At 43.9% G+C, this 17,745-nt stretch overlaps 2 protein-coding genes and 1 long non-coding RNA gene across 7 annotated transcripts in view; 1 reads left to right on the top strand and 2 right to left on the bottom strand.

Moving 5' to 3' along the window:
• CEP152 (centrosomal protein 152) overlaps positions 1-7,619 on the bottom strand; it is a 54,235-nt gene extending 46,616 nt beyond the window's left edge. Inside the window, exons 1-2 of one of the 2 annotated variants that reach the window (XM_081169976.1) lie at positions 7,486-7,619; positions 4,668-4,777 (exon numbers count right to left, since the gene is read on the bottom strand). In XM_081169976.1, coding sequence (XP_081026102.1) covers positions 4,668-4,754 — 87 coding nt within the window. In that variant the 5' untranslated portion in view covers positions 4,755-4,777; positions 7,486-7,619. Of the gene's footprint in view, positions 1-4,667; positions 4,781-7,485 lie in introns of those variants that run through there. The other variant, XM_081169975.1, reaches the window with a different exon arrangement.
• Positions 34-7,102, top strand: LOC308573307. The gene is made up of 3 exons (XR_014002020.1): positions 34-236; positions 6,220-6,348; positions 6,893-7,102. It is a non-coding gene; the product is annotated as an uncharacterized lncRNA (long non-coding RNA).
• Positions 7,620-11,309: 3,690 nt separating the features above from the next.
• Positions 11,310-17,745, bottom strand: part of SHC4 (SHC adaptor protein 4) — a 63,855-nt gene continuing 57,419 nt past the window's right edge. For all 4 annotated transcript variants that reach the window (XM_081170017.1, XM_081170018.1, XM_081170020.1 and 1 more), the window contains 3 exons: positions 15,631-15,810; positions 13,311-13,552; positions 11,310-11,901 (listed from right to left, as the gene is read on the bottom strand). In XM_081170017.1, the coding sequence (XP_081026143.1) occupies positions 11,752-11,901; positions 13,311-13,552; positions 15,631-15,810 (572 nt within the window). In that variant the 3' untranslated portion in view covers positions 11,310-11,751. The remainder of the gene's footprint in view (positions 11,902-13,310; positions 13,553-15,630; positions 15,811-17,745) is intronic.

The following is a 17,745-nucleotide window of genomic DNA, read 5'->3' on the forward strand; positions in this document are numbered from 1 at the left end:
TTAAACAGCCAGCCACACTAATAAGGAGCTGTTTTGGTGACATCATGAGACACTCAGGTGTAATTTCAAGAAGATTATGATGTCACTATAAATGTCTTTCCAAGACAACAGTATTAGTCTTAACATAAAGTAGATTTCTGTGGTGGAGTCCAATCCCAGAATAAGGAAGTCACAGAAAAAGCTCAACAACTACACAAGTTGGACCTGCCATTATAGCTGTATAGCAGACATGCTAGGTCAGTCATATTGCAGAGCTGGAAAAGGTTCAGAAGAGGGCAACCAAAATGATCAAGAGCATAGAGCAACTCTTCTATGAGGAAAGGCTACAACATTTGGGCATCTAAGTTTAGAAAACATGCTAGAGGTGTGAATGTTATGCATGGCTTAGAGAAAGTGCATATAGAGCAGGCTTCCTCAAACTCGGCCCTCCAGATGTTTTGAAACTACAATTCCCATCATCCCTGACCACTGGTCCTGCTAGCTAGGGATCATGGGAGTTGTAGGCCAAAAAACATCTGGAGGGCCGAGGCTGAGGAAGCCTGATATATAGATAGATAGATAGATAGATAGATAGATAGATAGATATAGATTATAGATATAGATAGATATAGATATAGAGATATATAGATATAGATATATAGATACACACACACACACACACACACACGGTATATATATATATATATATATATATATATATATATATATGTAGGTTTTGGTGTCTTCGGGTGTCTTCCCGTGTAAGAGTTGGGGTGTCTAGGCGACGTTTCGACGAGGTCTCACTCGTCATCTTCAGGCTGGTGCTTTCGGCTTCTTGTTACTGGAACAGAGCAGGATCTCAGTGTTTGAGTTCCTATAAATACTGTTGAGGGGGTGTGGTGCAGAGAAGAAGTTCCCAGGTTATTGTGCCTTTTCTTCTTTTGTTCCTTAATTACTTGGGGGATATCTTGAGTGATATCTTGAGTGATATTCTGAGTACCACTTAGGTGGGTCATTAAGTGTGGATTAGTTGCTATAGCTTTCGTGTCTTGACCTTTTGAGCTTGTGAAGAGATTTTTCTGAGAAGATGGCTGTACTGCACTTAGTTGTGCTCTGGCTTGGCTTCGTGTATATGGGCGAGCTGTGGTTTTGTGCCCTGTGCCAGCCAGATCTGTGTAGGGATTGCAGGGGGGTGCAGCATCCGGAGGTGCCACTATGGTTTGGCTACCGGATGGAGTCTGTAATTTATCTGTGGAGAGGGTCTGGGTTTGGGTCTGGTGTGGTTGATAGGTGATGGCGTTCTGTGTGCCTCTGGTCCTGGTGTCGGTTTTTGTGGGGAGGGCTAATTTCCAGATGTCTGGCAGGCGGGACGTGTCGTCACGCTTGTTCATGTTGTGAGGGTGTTTCTCTATCTCGATGGCTTCCATGATTATTCTCTTGTGGTGATGTTCCATGTTAAAGAGCAATTTGGAATCTGCAAAATTAATTTCGTGTCCTGTTTCTTTCATGTGTTGGAAAAGAGAGGAGGTTTTTTCTTCTTTTTTGACGGCATTCTTGTGTTCTGCGATACGTGCATTTATTCGTCTGTTTGTTTGTCCAATGTACGTGGCTGGGCAGACTTTGCAGGGTATTTCATAGACCCCTTGGTTTTCCAACTGGATTTTATCTTTGGGGTTTCTGAGGATATTGGCTATTTTTTGGTTGGTGCAAAAGGCTGTTTTGATATTGTGTTTATGGAGGATTTTGCTGATTTTGTCTGTAGTGCCCTTGATATAAGGAAGGAGGGCCATGCCATTGTTTTCTTCTGTGTCTTGGTTTTTGGGGGGTGTTTCTTTTTGGATTAGCTTCGTAACCCTGTTTTGCTGGTATCCATTGGCGATTAACACATTTGAGAGATTCTGTAACTCAGTTGTCAAGTGGTCTTTGTCAGCCAGGCGTTTGGTTCTGGAGATGAGAGTCTTGGCTACGGAGTTTATTTGTGCAGGGTGGTGGTGTGATTGTGCATGTAAGTAGCGGTTGGTGTGTGTTTTTTTCTGGTAGATAGTGTGTCCTAGGGAGCCATCAGGTTTTTTGTAGATTAGTAAATTGTATTTTGGGGTGTAGGCTGTTGAGATGTGTGAGGAAGCTGTCTAGTCTTTCCACACGGGAAAGAAAAACTAGACAGCTTCCTCACACATCTCAACAGCCTACACCCCAAAATACAATTTACTATGGAAATAGAAGCCAACAACCAACTTCCCTTCCTTGACGTCCTAATCTACAAAAAACCTGATGGCTCCCTAGGACACACTATCTACCAGAAAAAAACACACACCAACCGCTACTTACATGCACAATCACACCACCACCCTGCACAAATAAACTCCGTAGCCAAGACTCTCATCTCCAGAACCAAACGCCTGGCTGACAAAGACCACTTGACAACTGAGTTACAGAATCTCTCAAATGTGTTAATCGCCAATGGATACCAGCAAAACAGGGTTACGAAGCTAATCCAAAAAGAAACACCCCCCAAAAACCAAGACACAGAAGAAAACAATGGCATGGCCCTCCTTCCTTATATCAAGGGCACTACAGACAAAATCAGCAAAATCCTCCATAAACACAATATCAAAACAGCCTTTTGCACCAACCAAAAAATAGCCAATATCCTCAGAAACCCCAAAGATAAAATCCAGTTGGAAAACCAAGGGGTCTATGAAATACCCTGCAAAGTCTGCCCAGCCACGTACATTGGACAAACAAACAGACGAATAAATGCACGTATCGCAGAACACAAGAATGCCGTCAAAAAAGAAGAAAAAACCTCCTCTCTTTTCCAACACATGAAAGAAACAGGACACGAAATTAATTTTGCAGATTCCAAATTGCTCTTTAACATGGAACATCACCACAAGAGAATAATCATGGAAGCCATCGAGATAGAGAAACACCCTCACAACATGAACAAGCGTGACGACACGTCCCGCCTGCCAGACATCTGGAAATTAGCCCTCCCCACAAAAACCGACACCAGGACCAGAGGCACACAGAACGCCATCACCTATCAACCACACCAGACCCAAACCCAGACCCTCTCCACAGATAAATTACAGACTCCATCCGGTAGCCAAACCATAGTGGCACCTCCGGATGCTGCACCCCCCTGCAATCCCTACACAGATCTGGCTGGCACAGGGCACAAAACCACAGCTCGCCCATATACACGAAGCCAAGCCAGAGCACAACTAAGTGCAGTACAGCCATCTTCTCAGAAAAATCTCTTCACAAGCTCAAAAGGTCAAGACACGAAAGCTATAGCAACTAATCCACACTTAATGACCCACCTAAGTGGTACTCAGAATATCACTCAAGATATCACTCAAGATATCCCCCAAGTAATTAAGGAACAAAAGAAGAAAAGGCACAATAACCTGGGAACTTCTTCTCTGCACCACACCCCCTCAACAGTATTTATAGGAACTCAAACACTGAGATCCTGCTCTGTTCCAGTAACAAGAAGCCGAAAGCACCAGCCTGAAGATGACGAGTGAGACCTCGTCGAAACGTCGCCTAGACACCCCAACTCTTACACGGGAAGACACCCGAAGACACCAAAACCTACATTCCTGTACCCGTGAAAATCTACGAAAGCATATATATATATATATATATTCCCATCTCTCATGAAATTAAACTTGTGGGCATTCAATGAAACTGAATGTTGAAAGATTCAGAACAGACGAAAGAAAAGTACTTCTTCACACAGAGCACAGTTGATTCTGAAATTCACTTCCACAAAAAATAGCAACAGTCACCAACTTGGATGGCTTTAAGAGAGGATTAGACCAGTGTTTCCCAACCTTTTTTGGGCAAAGGCACACTTGTTTGATGAAAAAAATCTCGAGGCACACCACCATTACAGCCCCGTGACGTCAGCGCGCAGCGTCACGCCGGGAGGGACGCACGAAAGTGTAAGTTTCAATTTTTTTCCCCTCCCCCTTGCCGGGGAACCTCCAAGCTTTGGGGGTGGGGGGGAGGAGGCAGCAAAGCGAGGCAGGAAGGAGAGCGCGGCTTGGCTGGGTGAGCTTTGGCAGGGGCAGGGAATGAGAGCCGCGAGGCGGGCGCTGCGGACGGAGGCGCTGCCCGCCGAGCTCGCAGGCAGCCAGGCAGGCAGCCAGCGAGAGCCCCGCGCTGGGCGGCCTCTCCTCGCCGCCGCCGCCCCGCCTCTCGCCGCCCGACTCAACCGCCTCCCTCCAGGCAACATCTCGCGGCACACCAGGCAACATCTCGCGGCACACTAGTGTGCCGCGGAACAGTGGTTGGGAAACACTGGATTAGACAACTTCATGAAGTTCAGCTACTAGCTACAATAGCTCTATAGCTGGTGAACGTATTTACATCAGCCAGGAGCTATCTTGTCTTAAAATCATCTGGTTGACCTTTTAAGAAGGTTTGAAAGGGAAGAACATAATATTGAAAGGAAAGAATATTGTGAATTATATAATGAACTGTTTATGATATACTGCTGGGCCAGATGGGTCATTGGCCTGGTACGTCAGGCTCTTAATATGTTCGAAATGTTCTAAATCATTTCCAATGTGGTCCTTAGTGCTGAACAAGTCATCTACCCCAGCGTAAGAAAAAAGGAAAGTTGGGGGCGGGGGCAGAATAAGAAACATGAAGTTTTGGCAAGTCTTAGTTTTTACCTCTTGCTCCCTAGCATAGTCCTCCGGATCATATTCTTCATCTTCATGTTGTACTTGCAAAGCTGCGCTGTCAAAGTCAAGTGACATGTTTGGAATGTTTCTTGTTTCACCTGTGGTGGGGAAAACGAAAATTACACAATTGCAATTAATAATAAACTTTAGTGAAAGAGGAAAAGAGTCCTCAAACATACAGACACCGTTCCTAAAGTGACGTTCCCATTAGCCAGAATTTGTTAGCTCCTTCTTACTTAAAAATTCTTTGATATTGACTTCTGGGTTTTACTGCTCACCGAGACGGATGGGTGAAGGAGTGGTTGTTGGAGGGGATTTCTGGGGCAACGCAACCCCTAAAAGCTTTCAAAAGGCACATAACTGCATATTAACATAATAGGAGTTAACAATGTTTGGTTGCCTGCTCATAAGCAGTCATTTGGCCTATGTTACACCTATTCCTCAAGACTGACCCCCTCCATCCTACCCCATACCAAATTTTTCATATAACACTCCCTACAGTGGTGCCCCGCAAGACGAATGCCTCGCAAGATGGAAAACTCGCTAGACGAAAGAGTTTTCCGTTTTGGAGGTGCTTCGCAAAACAAATTTCCTATGGGCTTGCTTCGCAAGACGACAATGTCTTGCGAGTTCCTGCTGATTTTTTTCCTCCCCCCTTTTTCTAAGCCGCTAAGCCGCTTATCAGCTGATCTGATCAGCAGATAAGCCGCTAATAGCCGCTAATAGCGCTAATCCGTCAATGGGCTTGCTTCGCAAGACGAAAAAACCGCTAGACGAAGAGAATCACAGAACGGATTCTTTTCGTCTTGCGAAGCACCACTGTACTTGCAGTTCAAGTGCCAATTTTGTTCAGTTACATTACTATGCTTGGAAGATTTGGTATTCTGAAGTAGAATATGGTTGTGGTGATTCAGTCAGATACAAATAGCAACTCCCTATATAACTTTGAAAACAGACCATTTTAGTCTCAAATAAACACCTCACTAAACCTTCCAATCACCTCTAAATTTATTCTCTGCATATTATTCTTTAAAAATTAATCCCAAGATTTGCTAACAAAATTATTATTTTGCTCCATCTGTTATGCTTTTGATGAGTTCTGTGAAACTCAATTGGTACTTGAGAGACTGAGAAATGCCTTGATGTTTGATTGCTGCATTTTTATAGATCCAACCCAGACTCCTGTACTCTTCAGTCTAAAAAGCTAGCCTCAAGCATCCAACCTATGAATATAAAAGGCTATTTTATTTTCTAGTTGCTTTGCAAAGCAATATTTGCAAAACAATGTGTAAATTGATGGCTTGCAGAAGATCCTGAGATAGGCTAGAATCCATAAACCTAAATTAAAAGAATGGCCAGCCCTACTCAGCCTAAATTCAGAAAGATTAGCTTGGGAAACCTATTATGTGTTGAGTGACTGAAACCTTGCTGAGTGAATATGATAGCGGGAAATATTTTGTGACGCTCCCACTATTCCTTCAAATTGTAACAACAAAAGAACAGATCTTCTGGATGAGGCCATAGGTCCATTATATTCCAGCATCCTGTGAGTGGCCAGCCAGACGCCCAGGGAAAGCTAGCAAGGAGGACCCAAAAGCTTAACAGCACGCTTCCCACTTGTGATTCCCAGCGGCTGGTATCCAGAGGCATACCATCTCCAACAGTGGAGGTAAAAACAGAGCCATCATGGCTAATAGTATCCTCCATGCATTTGTCCAATCCTCTTCCCCATCTCTGGGAAAGCCTTCTCCATTTACTTCAGAATTATATATACTTCCTTACTTGCCTTTGGAAAGGCACATTTTTCTCAGCTAGCTGGCTTTTAGTTTAGCAAGCTTGGCAACTGGGATTTTGGCAAGCATCTTCTGCAAGTCCCTGGTCACCATTTTTGTTTTGCAAGCTGCTTTCAACGATCAGAAAAGCAGCCCAAAACGTTAACAAGCAATGTATGTGTGACGTTCTTCTGAAAACGTATCAAGAACTACTTCTAAAGCACTACATAGCACGGCACCTTTATGCAGCACAACCCTGTAAATGAGTATTGCTCAAAAGTGTGCCTTATTGAGGCGAATTAGAATTCTGCCATTGGAGCATCTCAGGTTACGCTGCGAAGCTGCAACCCCACATCCATTTGGGCAGGTCAATAGTATGATTGCCTCCTGTCCTGTATTTCGGTGCGTCCTGTATTGATACAGCTTTGTCCTGAATTTTAGGTCTTCTCTCTGCAAAGTTAGAGGTCCTCTCCAAATGCCTGTGTTTGAAAGGGTGTGTGAAAAGTCATGTATTTAAGCTCCAAGTAGCCAAGCACAGATTTAAAAATCCGTGTGTATGTGCACGCGCATGTGACATGTATTCCAGAGAATAGGCTGCAACAGATCACAATGGACTGCTTTCAAGTCGCTTCAGCACCAGATGAGAAAATAAAAACCCATTTTGCCACAAAGGTGGCCACCCTAGACAAGGGGGCTAGTCAAGGTAAGCGGCTACGTCAAGCTTCCTCAGTTTTAGCACAAGAGCGTCCCTCTTTACCACAGCGAAGGACACAGGTGCCTATTTAAAACATTCTGTTTCTTAAAAAAAACTTCGTCAGAAAACGGGGTGCGAGCTGAGAGGGAAGCAGAGCAGGCGAATTCGACCTCTAGGCCCGAGGCGCCCCGTTTCCATGGCGACGCCCAACCACCACCACCCCTCCCTGGGCGCCCCCGCCGCGCTGAATCCCGCCCCGGGTTCCTACACGAGCAGCGACCCCCCCCCCACACACACACTTTTTCTCTCCAACCCCCAACAATCAGCCGAGACGCCTCACCTGTTCCCCGTCCCCACGCCGCTAAAAGCGACCCCTTCCCTCTTCCGCGTGACGACCGAACCTGCCCGCCGTTCTTTGGATGATTGAAAGAAAGGCCGACCAATAGGCAAGGAGACAGCCTTTCCACAAAGCGGGCGAGAGAAGCCGGTGGGTGAAGAGGCGGGCTTTGCTTTTTGTTTTTCCTTTCTTTCTGCTCCAAGCTCGGTTGCGTCGCGAAGCCTTTCCTTGTTTGAAAGCTGGCGCGGCTGGCGGCGGGAAAAGGAACCTGCTCGGCGGTTGGATGGAGGTCTCAGCCAATCGGGAGGAGCGCAAAGGCCCAGACAGTTTCAGAGCCGGCTGCGGCTGCGCTCTAAGCACATTGCAGGCTGCCTGTTGGAAGGGGAGCAAATGGGAGGATTTCGGCTGTCTTCCAAATAGGAATTATTCTGGAGGTGGGGCGGGGGGCATCCTCTGTTCTGCCTTCAGGACCCATTCACCTGCTCTTCTTACACAGGGAAAGAACAGAAGGAACGCATTGTTGGATCAGGACCAGCAATCATAATCATAACAATTGTTATTTGTATACACCACCCTTCAAGGATCACAGAGCAGTTTACACTATAGAAACACAAAAAATACATAACACAGTAACAAGCAAAAATAAAAGCTCCCCCCCCCCTCAATTTTAAAAAGGCCGTATATGGTTTGAGCAACCATGGCCACCACAGAAAAAGCCCGTACTTGCGTTGCCGCTCTCTGGACCTCTTGTGGACGAGGCACACAAAGAATGGCTTCAGATTATGATTACAAGGTCTGAGGCGGTTCATATAGGGAGAAGTGGTCCTTGAGGTGTTGTGGTCCTGAGCCGTTTTAAGGCTTTATATGTAAAAACCAGCACTTTGATTTAGGCCCGGAAATTAATTGGCAGCCAGTACATTAGGGACGTGGGTGGCGCTGTGGGTTAAACCACAGAGCCTAGGACTTGCCATCAGTAGGTCGACGGTTCAATTCCCCGTGATGGGGTGAGCTCCCATTGTTTGGTCCCTGCTCCTGCCAACCTAGCAGTTTGAAAGCACGTCAAAGTGAAAGTAGATAAATAGGTACTGCTCCGGCGGGAAAGTAAACGGTGTTTCCGTGTGCTGCTCTGGTTCGCCAGAAGCGGCTTAGTCATGCTGGCCACATGACCCGGAAGCTGTATGCCGGCTCCCTCGGCCAATAAAGTGAGATGAGCGCCGCAACCCCAGAGTCGGTCACGACTGGACCTAATGGTCAGGGATCCCTTTACCTTTACATTTGGGCCAAGATTATGTGCTCAAACAGTCTTGCCACAGTGAGCAAACTGGCCACTGATTTCTGCACCTGCTGAAGTTTTCAAACCGTCTTCAGAGGCAGCCCCATGTATAATGTATTGCAGCAATCTAACCTAAGTTTCCAGAGCATAGATGACATTAGTTAAGCTATATCTGTCCAGATAGGGGTATAGCTGGGTCACCAGCCCAAGCTGATGGAAGGCGCTCTTGCACCATTGAGACCACCTGAGCCTCAAGTGACAGCAAAGGATCAAGAAGTATCCTCAAGCTACGTACTGTTCCTGTAGATGGAGTGTAAGTCCATCAAGAGCAAATCTCCCCCCACCCATTTGGTCTAAGGAACTGCCCACTAACAGTGCCTCTGTCTTATCCGGATTGAGCTTCAGTTTATTGGCTCTCATCCAGTACATTAGAGGCAAGACGGTGGTCCAGCACATCCCATGCCACACCTACAGATGTAAGGGAGAAGTAGAGCTGTGTCTCAACAGCGTATTGCTGACAACGTACTCCAAAACTTCAGATGACCCCATGCAGCAGTTTCATGTAGATGCTAAAATTGAACCCTGAGGAACCCTGCATTGCAGGTTCCATTGGGCTGAACAGCACTCCCCAAGCATCATTGGGTGCCAGAAAGGTGACACCTGTCTAATATTTAATGGGAGAACATTCCAGAGTGTAGTTGCCAGAACACAAGAGGTCTGATTCCCAAATTGTGCAGAACAGACCTCCTGGTGAGATTCAGGAGGCCCTCAGCTTCAGAACATAGTGATTGGCTGGGTGTGTAAGGGGTGATATGATCTTTCATGTATCTTGGTCCCAAGCTGTATAAGGCTTTATACACCAAAATTGCCATGAGCAGTGTAGTCACCAACAAGCTATCTCATGCTGCAAGCCTTTTGGTAAAATGTTGGGATGCTCAGCTTGGCATTGTGACAAACTGTGTGAACAGTGTGTTGTAAAAAGAACAGAAACAAAACATGTAAAATATATTTGCACAGACAAAGTTTATTTTTAAATGTCATTATTTTAAAAGCTAACCTTATTTAAGACTTTCATATATCCATTGTTGGGCATCCTAGGAGAGAATCACCATCTATTGCTCTGCCAACTTGTTCAGCTCTTACAAATATGATTTTGGTGGCATTGTGCTAATATATAAAAAGGAATATACCCTGAGAAAACTATCCTTTCCATGTGCAGTGTGGTCTTGAGTATGTGCACTTGGAAGTAAGTTCCAGTGACCAGGTTCAAAACAATCAAATCCTGGCTTAATAAACCAGCAAAAATATGAGTGCCATGGACCTGCATGCGATGGCTTATCAAGTCAGGATTAGAACATCTGAGTGTGGCCACTGAATTCAGTAAATATTACTCCCTAGATGTGTGTGCTAAAGAGTGTAGTCTTCTTTTTCAAAACTCCAAACACACTACTTGGTCTCTCTGTTATAAAGTACAGAATTGCTCCAGTATATACTAATTTACATAATATTTCAGATTGACAACGGGTACAGAGACAGTGCAGGGTGAATATTTATTTCTAAGAAACTTAGTTTCTTAACTTTTAGGAACAAAAGAAATCTAGTGGAGCTGAAAAAGAGCAGAGGAAAGGAGAAATACAGAGCATGCAAAATTTAAAAAGAGGAAAGGAAAGTAGCCAGTTTAAAAAGGTCCCCCTGCAAAATAACATATACCGTATTTTTTGCTCTATAAGACTCACTTTTTCCCCTCCTAAAAAGTAAGGGGAAATGTGTGTGCGTCTTATGGAGCGAATGCCGGCTGCACAGCTATCACAGAAGCCAGAACATAGAATCATAGAATCATAGAGTTGGAATAGACCACAAGGGCCATCGAGTCCAACCCCCCTGCCAAGCAGGAAACACCATCAGAGCACTCCTTTCACCGCACAGCGATCCCTCTTGCTGTTCTGGCCTCTGAGATTCAGAATATATTTTTTCTTGTTTTCTTCCTCCAAAAACTAGGTGCGTCTTGTGGTCTGGTGCGTCTTATAGAGCGAAAAATACGGTAATCTGTTTCCTTTAGCTTCTCTATATTGTAAACTTACAATGGAATTTGAAAGTGAAAGTTATTTCTGATACTTGTTGGCATTATTAGTAAAATCATATTTGAGACTCTCAAAAATATTAGTATCTAACTAGGCTTACCATCCATTAAGTCCATCTCTTCTTTTTTAAAACAACAGCGTGACATGCAAATGAAGCTTCAGCTATCGCTTAACATGTCGTGCTGCTGGTAAAGGCATAGAAGGACTTTTTGAAAAGTAAGCAAACCTAAGTTTAACCCAGTGTCAGCTTCCGTTTCAAAATTATGCTTAATTTACATTCTTAGATTTAGCAAATGTTGCACAAACATTAAAAAAGTTTAGGGATAATAATATTTATTACTACTAATGAATGAATCTGATACCTTTCTTAAGCTGCAGTCTTCAAATTGACCTGTGGTTCTTTTATCTCTCTCTTTTTTTTGGCAATCATATGTTGTATACCTAGACAAATTAATCAACTAAATTTTTTGAAATCCAGTATAAAGATTCTTTATTTCCCCACACCTCCTTGGTTAAAAGGCACATATTTCTATCATTCCAGCCAGTTTCTTCAAGTCAGTTTTGCTTTTGCTTGTGATTGTTTGCTTGTGCTTTTATATTTCATACTGATTCTAAAAATCATTAGAAAGTGATTCTGGTGCTTGGTATCTCCTCTCTCTCTTGCTCTCCAGGGTTTTATTTCTGTAAGGTAAAACTGTTATAGCTGTCCAGATGGGACTGTATAGATGTAAAGTAGATAAACACACTGGCAAGTAGATAACACACACGCACAAAGTCTTGTGTAACAGCATCTAGAGGCATCATCTATTCTTGCAGAGCTGGATTCCTAGGATCCATGTTTCAGAATAGTCACTTGAAGTTTTGTTAGGAAAAAGAAAGGAGGAATTGTCTTGAGGACGGCGTAAGCCAACCTAATTATTTGTTATATTGCGGGTGTCCGGTCCCTTTTCTCAGAGGCTGCTTCAGATTTAATTCACTTCCAGAAGAGATTATTGGCAATTTATTTTCCATGTGGTAACGAATAAGATGATCCACACTGTCAAACACATGGTCTTTGGTTCTAACCTAGAAAAGACAGCAAAAAATTAAAGGCAAACGTTAGTTTTCAATTGTGTGTCAATAAGGTGGCTCTGCGTCTCAAACCACCATATTGCACCTGCCTTCTCCCCAGCTTTTCTTCCACTTGCAAAATATTAAAAGCCAGAGTCATGATTGCTGTATGCTACATCCTAGTAGCAGGGACGCGGGTGGCGCTGTGGGTAAAACCTCAGTGCCTAGGACTTGTTGATCGTAAGGTCGGCGGTTCGAATCCCCGCGGCGGGGTGAGCTCCCGTCGTTCAGTCCCAGCTCCTGCCCACCTAGCAGTTCGAAAGAACCCCTAAGTGCAAGTAGATAATTAGGTACCGCTTTATAGCGGGAAGGTAAACGCCGTTTCCATGTGCGGCACTGGTGCTGCCTCGCCAGTTGCAGCTTCGTCACGCTGGCCACGTGACCCGGAAGTGTCTTCGGACGGCGCCGGCTCCCAGCCTCTTGAGCAAGATGAGCGCGCAACCCTAGAGTCAGTCACGACTGGCCCTGATGGGCAGGGGTACCTTTACCTTTACATCCTAGTAGCAGCTGGTGTGTGTCTTGTGCTGCTGGAGCAGCTTTGTTCACCCAGCTCCTCAACACAGTGGTCGCTGCTGGGCACTGAGCGGGCAAGGGTCTAAGCGGCAGGGAGGTTGGTGCAGTGTGGGTGCAACAGCGGAGCCAATCAGATGCTCACACTATTGCTATTCCATTGCACCACCCTCTCTGCCACCTTGCCCCTCCCCTCTCTGTTACTGGCAGGAACCTCTGCACTAGGAAGCTAGGTGAGCAATGCCACCCAACCTTGTTTCATCCCGCTGTCTGCTTCTACTGCAGGGGTCAGCAACCTTTTTCAGCCATGGGCCGGTCCGCTGTCCCTCAGACCATGTGGTGGGTCAGACTATATTTTGAAAAAAATATATGAACGAATTCCTATGCCCCACAAATAACCCAGAGATGCATTTTAAATAAAAGGACACATTCTACTCATGTAAAAACACGCTGATTCCCAGACCATCCATGGACCGGATTTAGAAGGCGATTGGGCCAGATCCGGCCCCTGGGCCTTAGTTTTCCTACCCATGTTCTACTGTATCCTGGATCCGACGCAGCATGCCTCTAAATACCAGTTGCCAGGGAACTGTTTAGGGAAGTTTTTAATATTTAATGCTTTATTGTTTTTAACATGTGATTGGGAGCTGCCCAGAGTGGCTGGGGAGACTCAGCCAGATGGGCGGGTTATATATAATATATTATTATTATTATTATTATTATTATTATTATTATTATTATTATTATTATTATTATTATTATTACAATAACCAGACAATGCTATTTCTGGCACTCTGCACCTGCCCAGTGATCCTCCTAGTGATTACTATATCCATTTTCTTAAATGTTCCTACCTTGCCTTCAGGATCCACCAACAACAGATGTTTCGCTTGTCCTCCTTGTAGCCCACTCAAAACATACTGGCCAGGTGACGTTGTACTTTCACGCACCAAAAAATCCCCATCGTTCACTAAGAGGCTCTCTGCTGCTTTCCTGGTTAACTTTCCATGGTAGCATTCTTCATTCCATAGCTGCTGCTGTATGCCTGCAATGCTTCCAAGACTTGCCAGGTTCTGCTCAACCTCTTCCAATGATTCTGAAATTAAAGTGAAGGAAATGCACAAGTCTGCATTAGACAGTGCTTCAAACTAGCACTGGAACTGGAATATTAATAGATAATGTATAAAATATTAATAGATAATGTGCAAGGAAATAATAAAAGAATCAATTGAATAATTATTAAACTGCAACAACACAACAAGATGGAAGAAGTAAAAAAAATTGAGATCACACATGGGTGAAGGGGAGTGGGGGGTATAGAGGAATTTATAAAAAATTATAATATAATATTTCTAATTGCGTTGCATTTATATATAGCAAAGGGAAGTCTATAGCAATTAGGCATATTTTAATCTAGTCAACTATGTAATAGGCTTATGTTACAAAACGAATATGGATTTTGAATTTGATGTTTATAATTCTTTTTTGGTTTTGGAAGTTTTTTTAAAAAAGCAGCGAAGGAAATGCACAGGTCTGCATTAGACAGTGCTTCAAACTAGCACCATTGGCATGCAATAAACTACCAGTAAAGAGACATGATCATAAGAACATAAGAAAAGTCCTGCTGCATCAGGCTAATGTCGCATGCAGTGCAGAATCCTGTTCTCACAGAGGCTAGCTAGATGCCTATGGGAAGCCTGAAAGCGGGACCTGAGTGCCAGAGCACTGTCCCCTCTTGGGATTCCCAGCAACTGACATTCAGAGGCCTACTGCCTCCAACAGCGCTTCCAAAACCTACAAGAATGAATTGACATCAGTGTCACTTAGCTTTTTTGAACAAGGATTCCCATCATTCAGTGATGTCTTTACAAAGCAAACTTAAGACCCCTTAGCTTTTAAGGCACAACAAACTTGTGTAAAATGTCCCCAAGCACTCTTGCTTTAAAATATGTCAAAATAAAAAAATTCCTTCCAGTAGCACCTTAAAGACCAACTAAGTTAGTTCTTGGTATGAGCTTCCGTGTGCATGCACACTTCTTCAGATATGTATCTGAAGAAGTGTGCATGCACACGAAAGCTCATACCAAGAACTAACTTAGTTGGTCTTTAAGGTGCTACTGGAAGGAATTTTTTTATTTTGACTATGGCAGACCAACACGGCTACCTACCTGTAACTTTAAAATATGTGTTACTCGATCCAGCTAAGATAACCTGGTCTAGGCTGAATGATTTGGAAGAATGCCATCAATCAGCAGGTGACAGTAATCCACCAGAAATCCACCAGTGATCCACAGCCTACATTCTGCCTACATCCCTGCCTACAGCCTACACCCCTGCTGTAAAACTCAATGGAAACCAAAAGAAAATGCACAAGTTTTATTATTGACTGTTGTGAATATTTGTCTATCAACCAACTGGGAAAAGGTCACTGGGAATAGTTTCAACAATGAGAAAAGGATTTTTAAATTGTGGGGCAGTGTAGCGGCTTGCACAATTGTTATTATTTAAACAGTTAACTAGTAAACATAAGGAGTGTGAACAGGAGACTGGCCACAGTAAACAGAGGGCACCTTTTTCACTGTTCCCTACTTGTACTGGGGAGAAACAAACCATTATTCCTGACATCCAAACCATAGTGGTTTGTTTCACTCCCAACAATCCTCAATGATAAGATCAAGCTTATTCTTAGCTTACCAATCAAGGTTTGCTTGGTGTGAAATAAACCACAATCTATGGCTCAGATGTAATGTGAAGCCAGGGGCCTTGGTTGTTGGGATTCTTGCCCTGTGCTTGCAGTCATGGGATTATTTTATCACATGACGGGAAGAACCAGGTACTCAGTTTCTGCTTGGAGGAAAGATGGGATATAAATAGAATAAATAGTAGATGGACCTGTTATGAGGCAGCTTCCTGTGTGTAGAAGGGCAGAAATCCAGAGAAGCAGGGAAGTGGAAGCACCAGCTTATGAAGAGGGTACGTGTACACTGTGTGCTGAGTAATAATGGTCATCTGTTACTGCCCATTGTTTTCATTAATGCTAAATTTGGCATTGCTCATCTTGAGTCTCATATCAAGAACAGATGCTTAGCAGGTTTCAAAAAGCCTGAATGACTTTGCAAGGATTCACATTTCTTTTAAAGCCTCATGGCATGTACTGTAGGAATATGAACGTACTTGAATGGTGAACAGGGCTGCCACAGGTCTGTTCTGAGGTGCAGCTTCTGGTATTACTAGGTGTGGTCTGCAAATTCTGAGTGTTGATATATCGAGGATCATCAAAAAGATCCATTTTGCTTGCATTTTTCAGCAATGAAGCATCTTTCTTTCCTCCCTGCCCTTGTTCAGTGCAGCCATCTGCAGTTAATTGCAATAGAAAGAGACTTCCTTTATTTCACAATTAACATTAGTAAAACACTTGACATTTTCCAAATGCATTCTTCCAAGACATATTCAAAAAAAACCATGGGCCTACTTATATAATATTTTCAGCACGTATGAAAAAATGAATTTCTAGCATACCAGGCTATCCTACATAAACACCAATATCGAACTGTGATGTTGTGAACTGATTTCTACAACTATAATCCCATCGGCTCAGAACCACAATAGGGAGGAGCATGTATAATGTCCCAGACTCAGTAGGGATGAGGAAGGCATCTGATTCAGTTTACATTTAGAGGTGAACCTAATTTGTACTTTCTGAAATATTCTGTAACTGAAACCCACCCTTCCTTTGAAATTAGCACTTCTCTGATTTTTGAAATGCAATTCACCAGCCAAGCAGTATGTACAAAGATGCATATACTGGGGTAAAGTTTGCATATAAATGCATTTATCGTCTTATGATCCCAGTGGAACAGAGACAGATTTAGGGTAGCACAACTTGTTTGATTGCATAGAGCCTTGGGGGCTCTGCAACTTAGGTAGAATGGAAGGCAGGGGTGCCAAATTTTGGTGTCACATAGGACGCTGCGGAAATTTGAAACCCCAAGGCCCATCCCTGAGTTGAATCCTCCAGGTGGCTCACATAGCAATATTAACATTACAGCATCTATTACAAAATTTAAAAAGTCTGTAAGAAGCACAGCACACATCATCATTTAGGGCGGAAGAAGAAGAAGAGGAGTTTGGATTTGATATCCCATTTTATCACTACCCTAAGGAGTCTCAAAGCGGCTAACATTCTCCTTTCCCATCCTCCCCCACAACAAACACTCTGTGAGGTGAGTGAGGCTGAGATACTTCAAAGAAGTGTGACTAGCCCAAGGTCACCCAGCAGCTGCATGTTGAGGAGCGGGGAAGTGAACACGGTTCACCAGATTACGAGTCCACCGCTCCTAACCACTACACCGCACTAGCTCCCTTACGTTACATACACACACAGATCTAAAAAGCCCCTGATGCTTACATTTTCTAAAGCAAAGCAGCTTCTGGAAGGGGATATAATGATAAGATCATGAATGGGGAAAGGGATAAGCGTCTCATCTCCATCTCTGCTCCAGATCTCCCTCTCCTGTCTAGGAAAATCAGCTGAACTTTTGTTGCCTGAATTTGTGTGAAATGTGGAAGTTATGGCCTTAGTGTTATAAGCATCTCAAATAATGGCAAGGGCAGCATGTTGACTGACAGCTGCTGGCAGTTACAAGTAGAGCAAGCCAAGGGTGGCGTCAGATATAATCGGACATCTGCTGAGGCCCACATCCCTGCAGCAGACCCACTCCTACTTTTTCATGTTATTGTTCCTCCTTGGTTCACCTGCTCCTTCTCAGTATGCAAACAAGAGTGAGGAGGTGAAGCAGCACCCTCTGTTGCCTTTCGCTTTCCTTCTGGGTGGCTGTGAGAACTGAGTCGAGAGAGAGAGAGAGGAGAGAGAGAGAGAGAGAGAGAGAGAGAGAGAGAGAGAGAGTGCAAGTGAATGAGCAGTGGTAACAAGGTGGGTTCCCTTGGAAATGGGGGTCCATTGAGACAGATCTATGAAATATCATAATGGAAACTTAAGAAGAACTGCATTGTGTCCTTTGAAACATTTGATGCCTACAGACGGCTCTGGGGATGTAATGCAAAGGAATGTTATGGTTCTCTCTGGACATTTCCCTGTGATGTTGATTGTGTAGAAAAGTGCTCCAGGGCACTTTGAAACAAACGCCTAGTTCACGTGCCACATCCTTGACAAGGCATGTACTGTATTTTTTGCTCTATAAGACTCACCTTTTCCCTCCTAAAAAGTAAGGGGAAATGTGTGTGCGTCTTATGAAGAGAATGCAGGCTGCGCAGCTATCACAGAAGCCA

The sequence above is a fragment of the Podarcis bocagei genome (genome assembly GCF_964188305.1).
Source record: "Podarcis bocagei genome assembly, chromosome: 14".
NCBI classification, from domain to species: domain Eukaryota; kingdom Metazoa; phylum Chordata; class Lepidosauria; order Squamata; family Lacertidae; genus Podarcis; species Podarcis bocagei.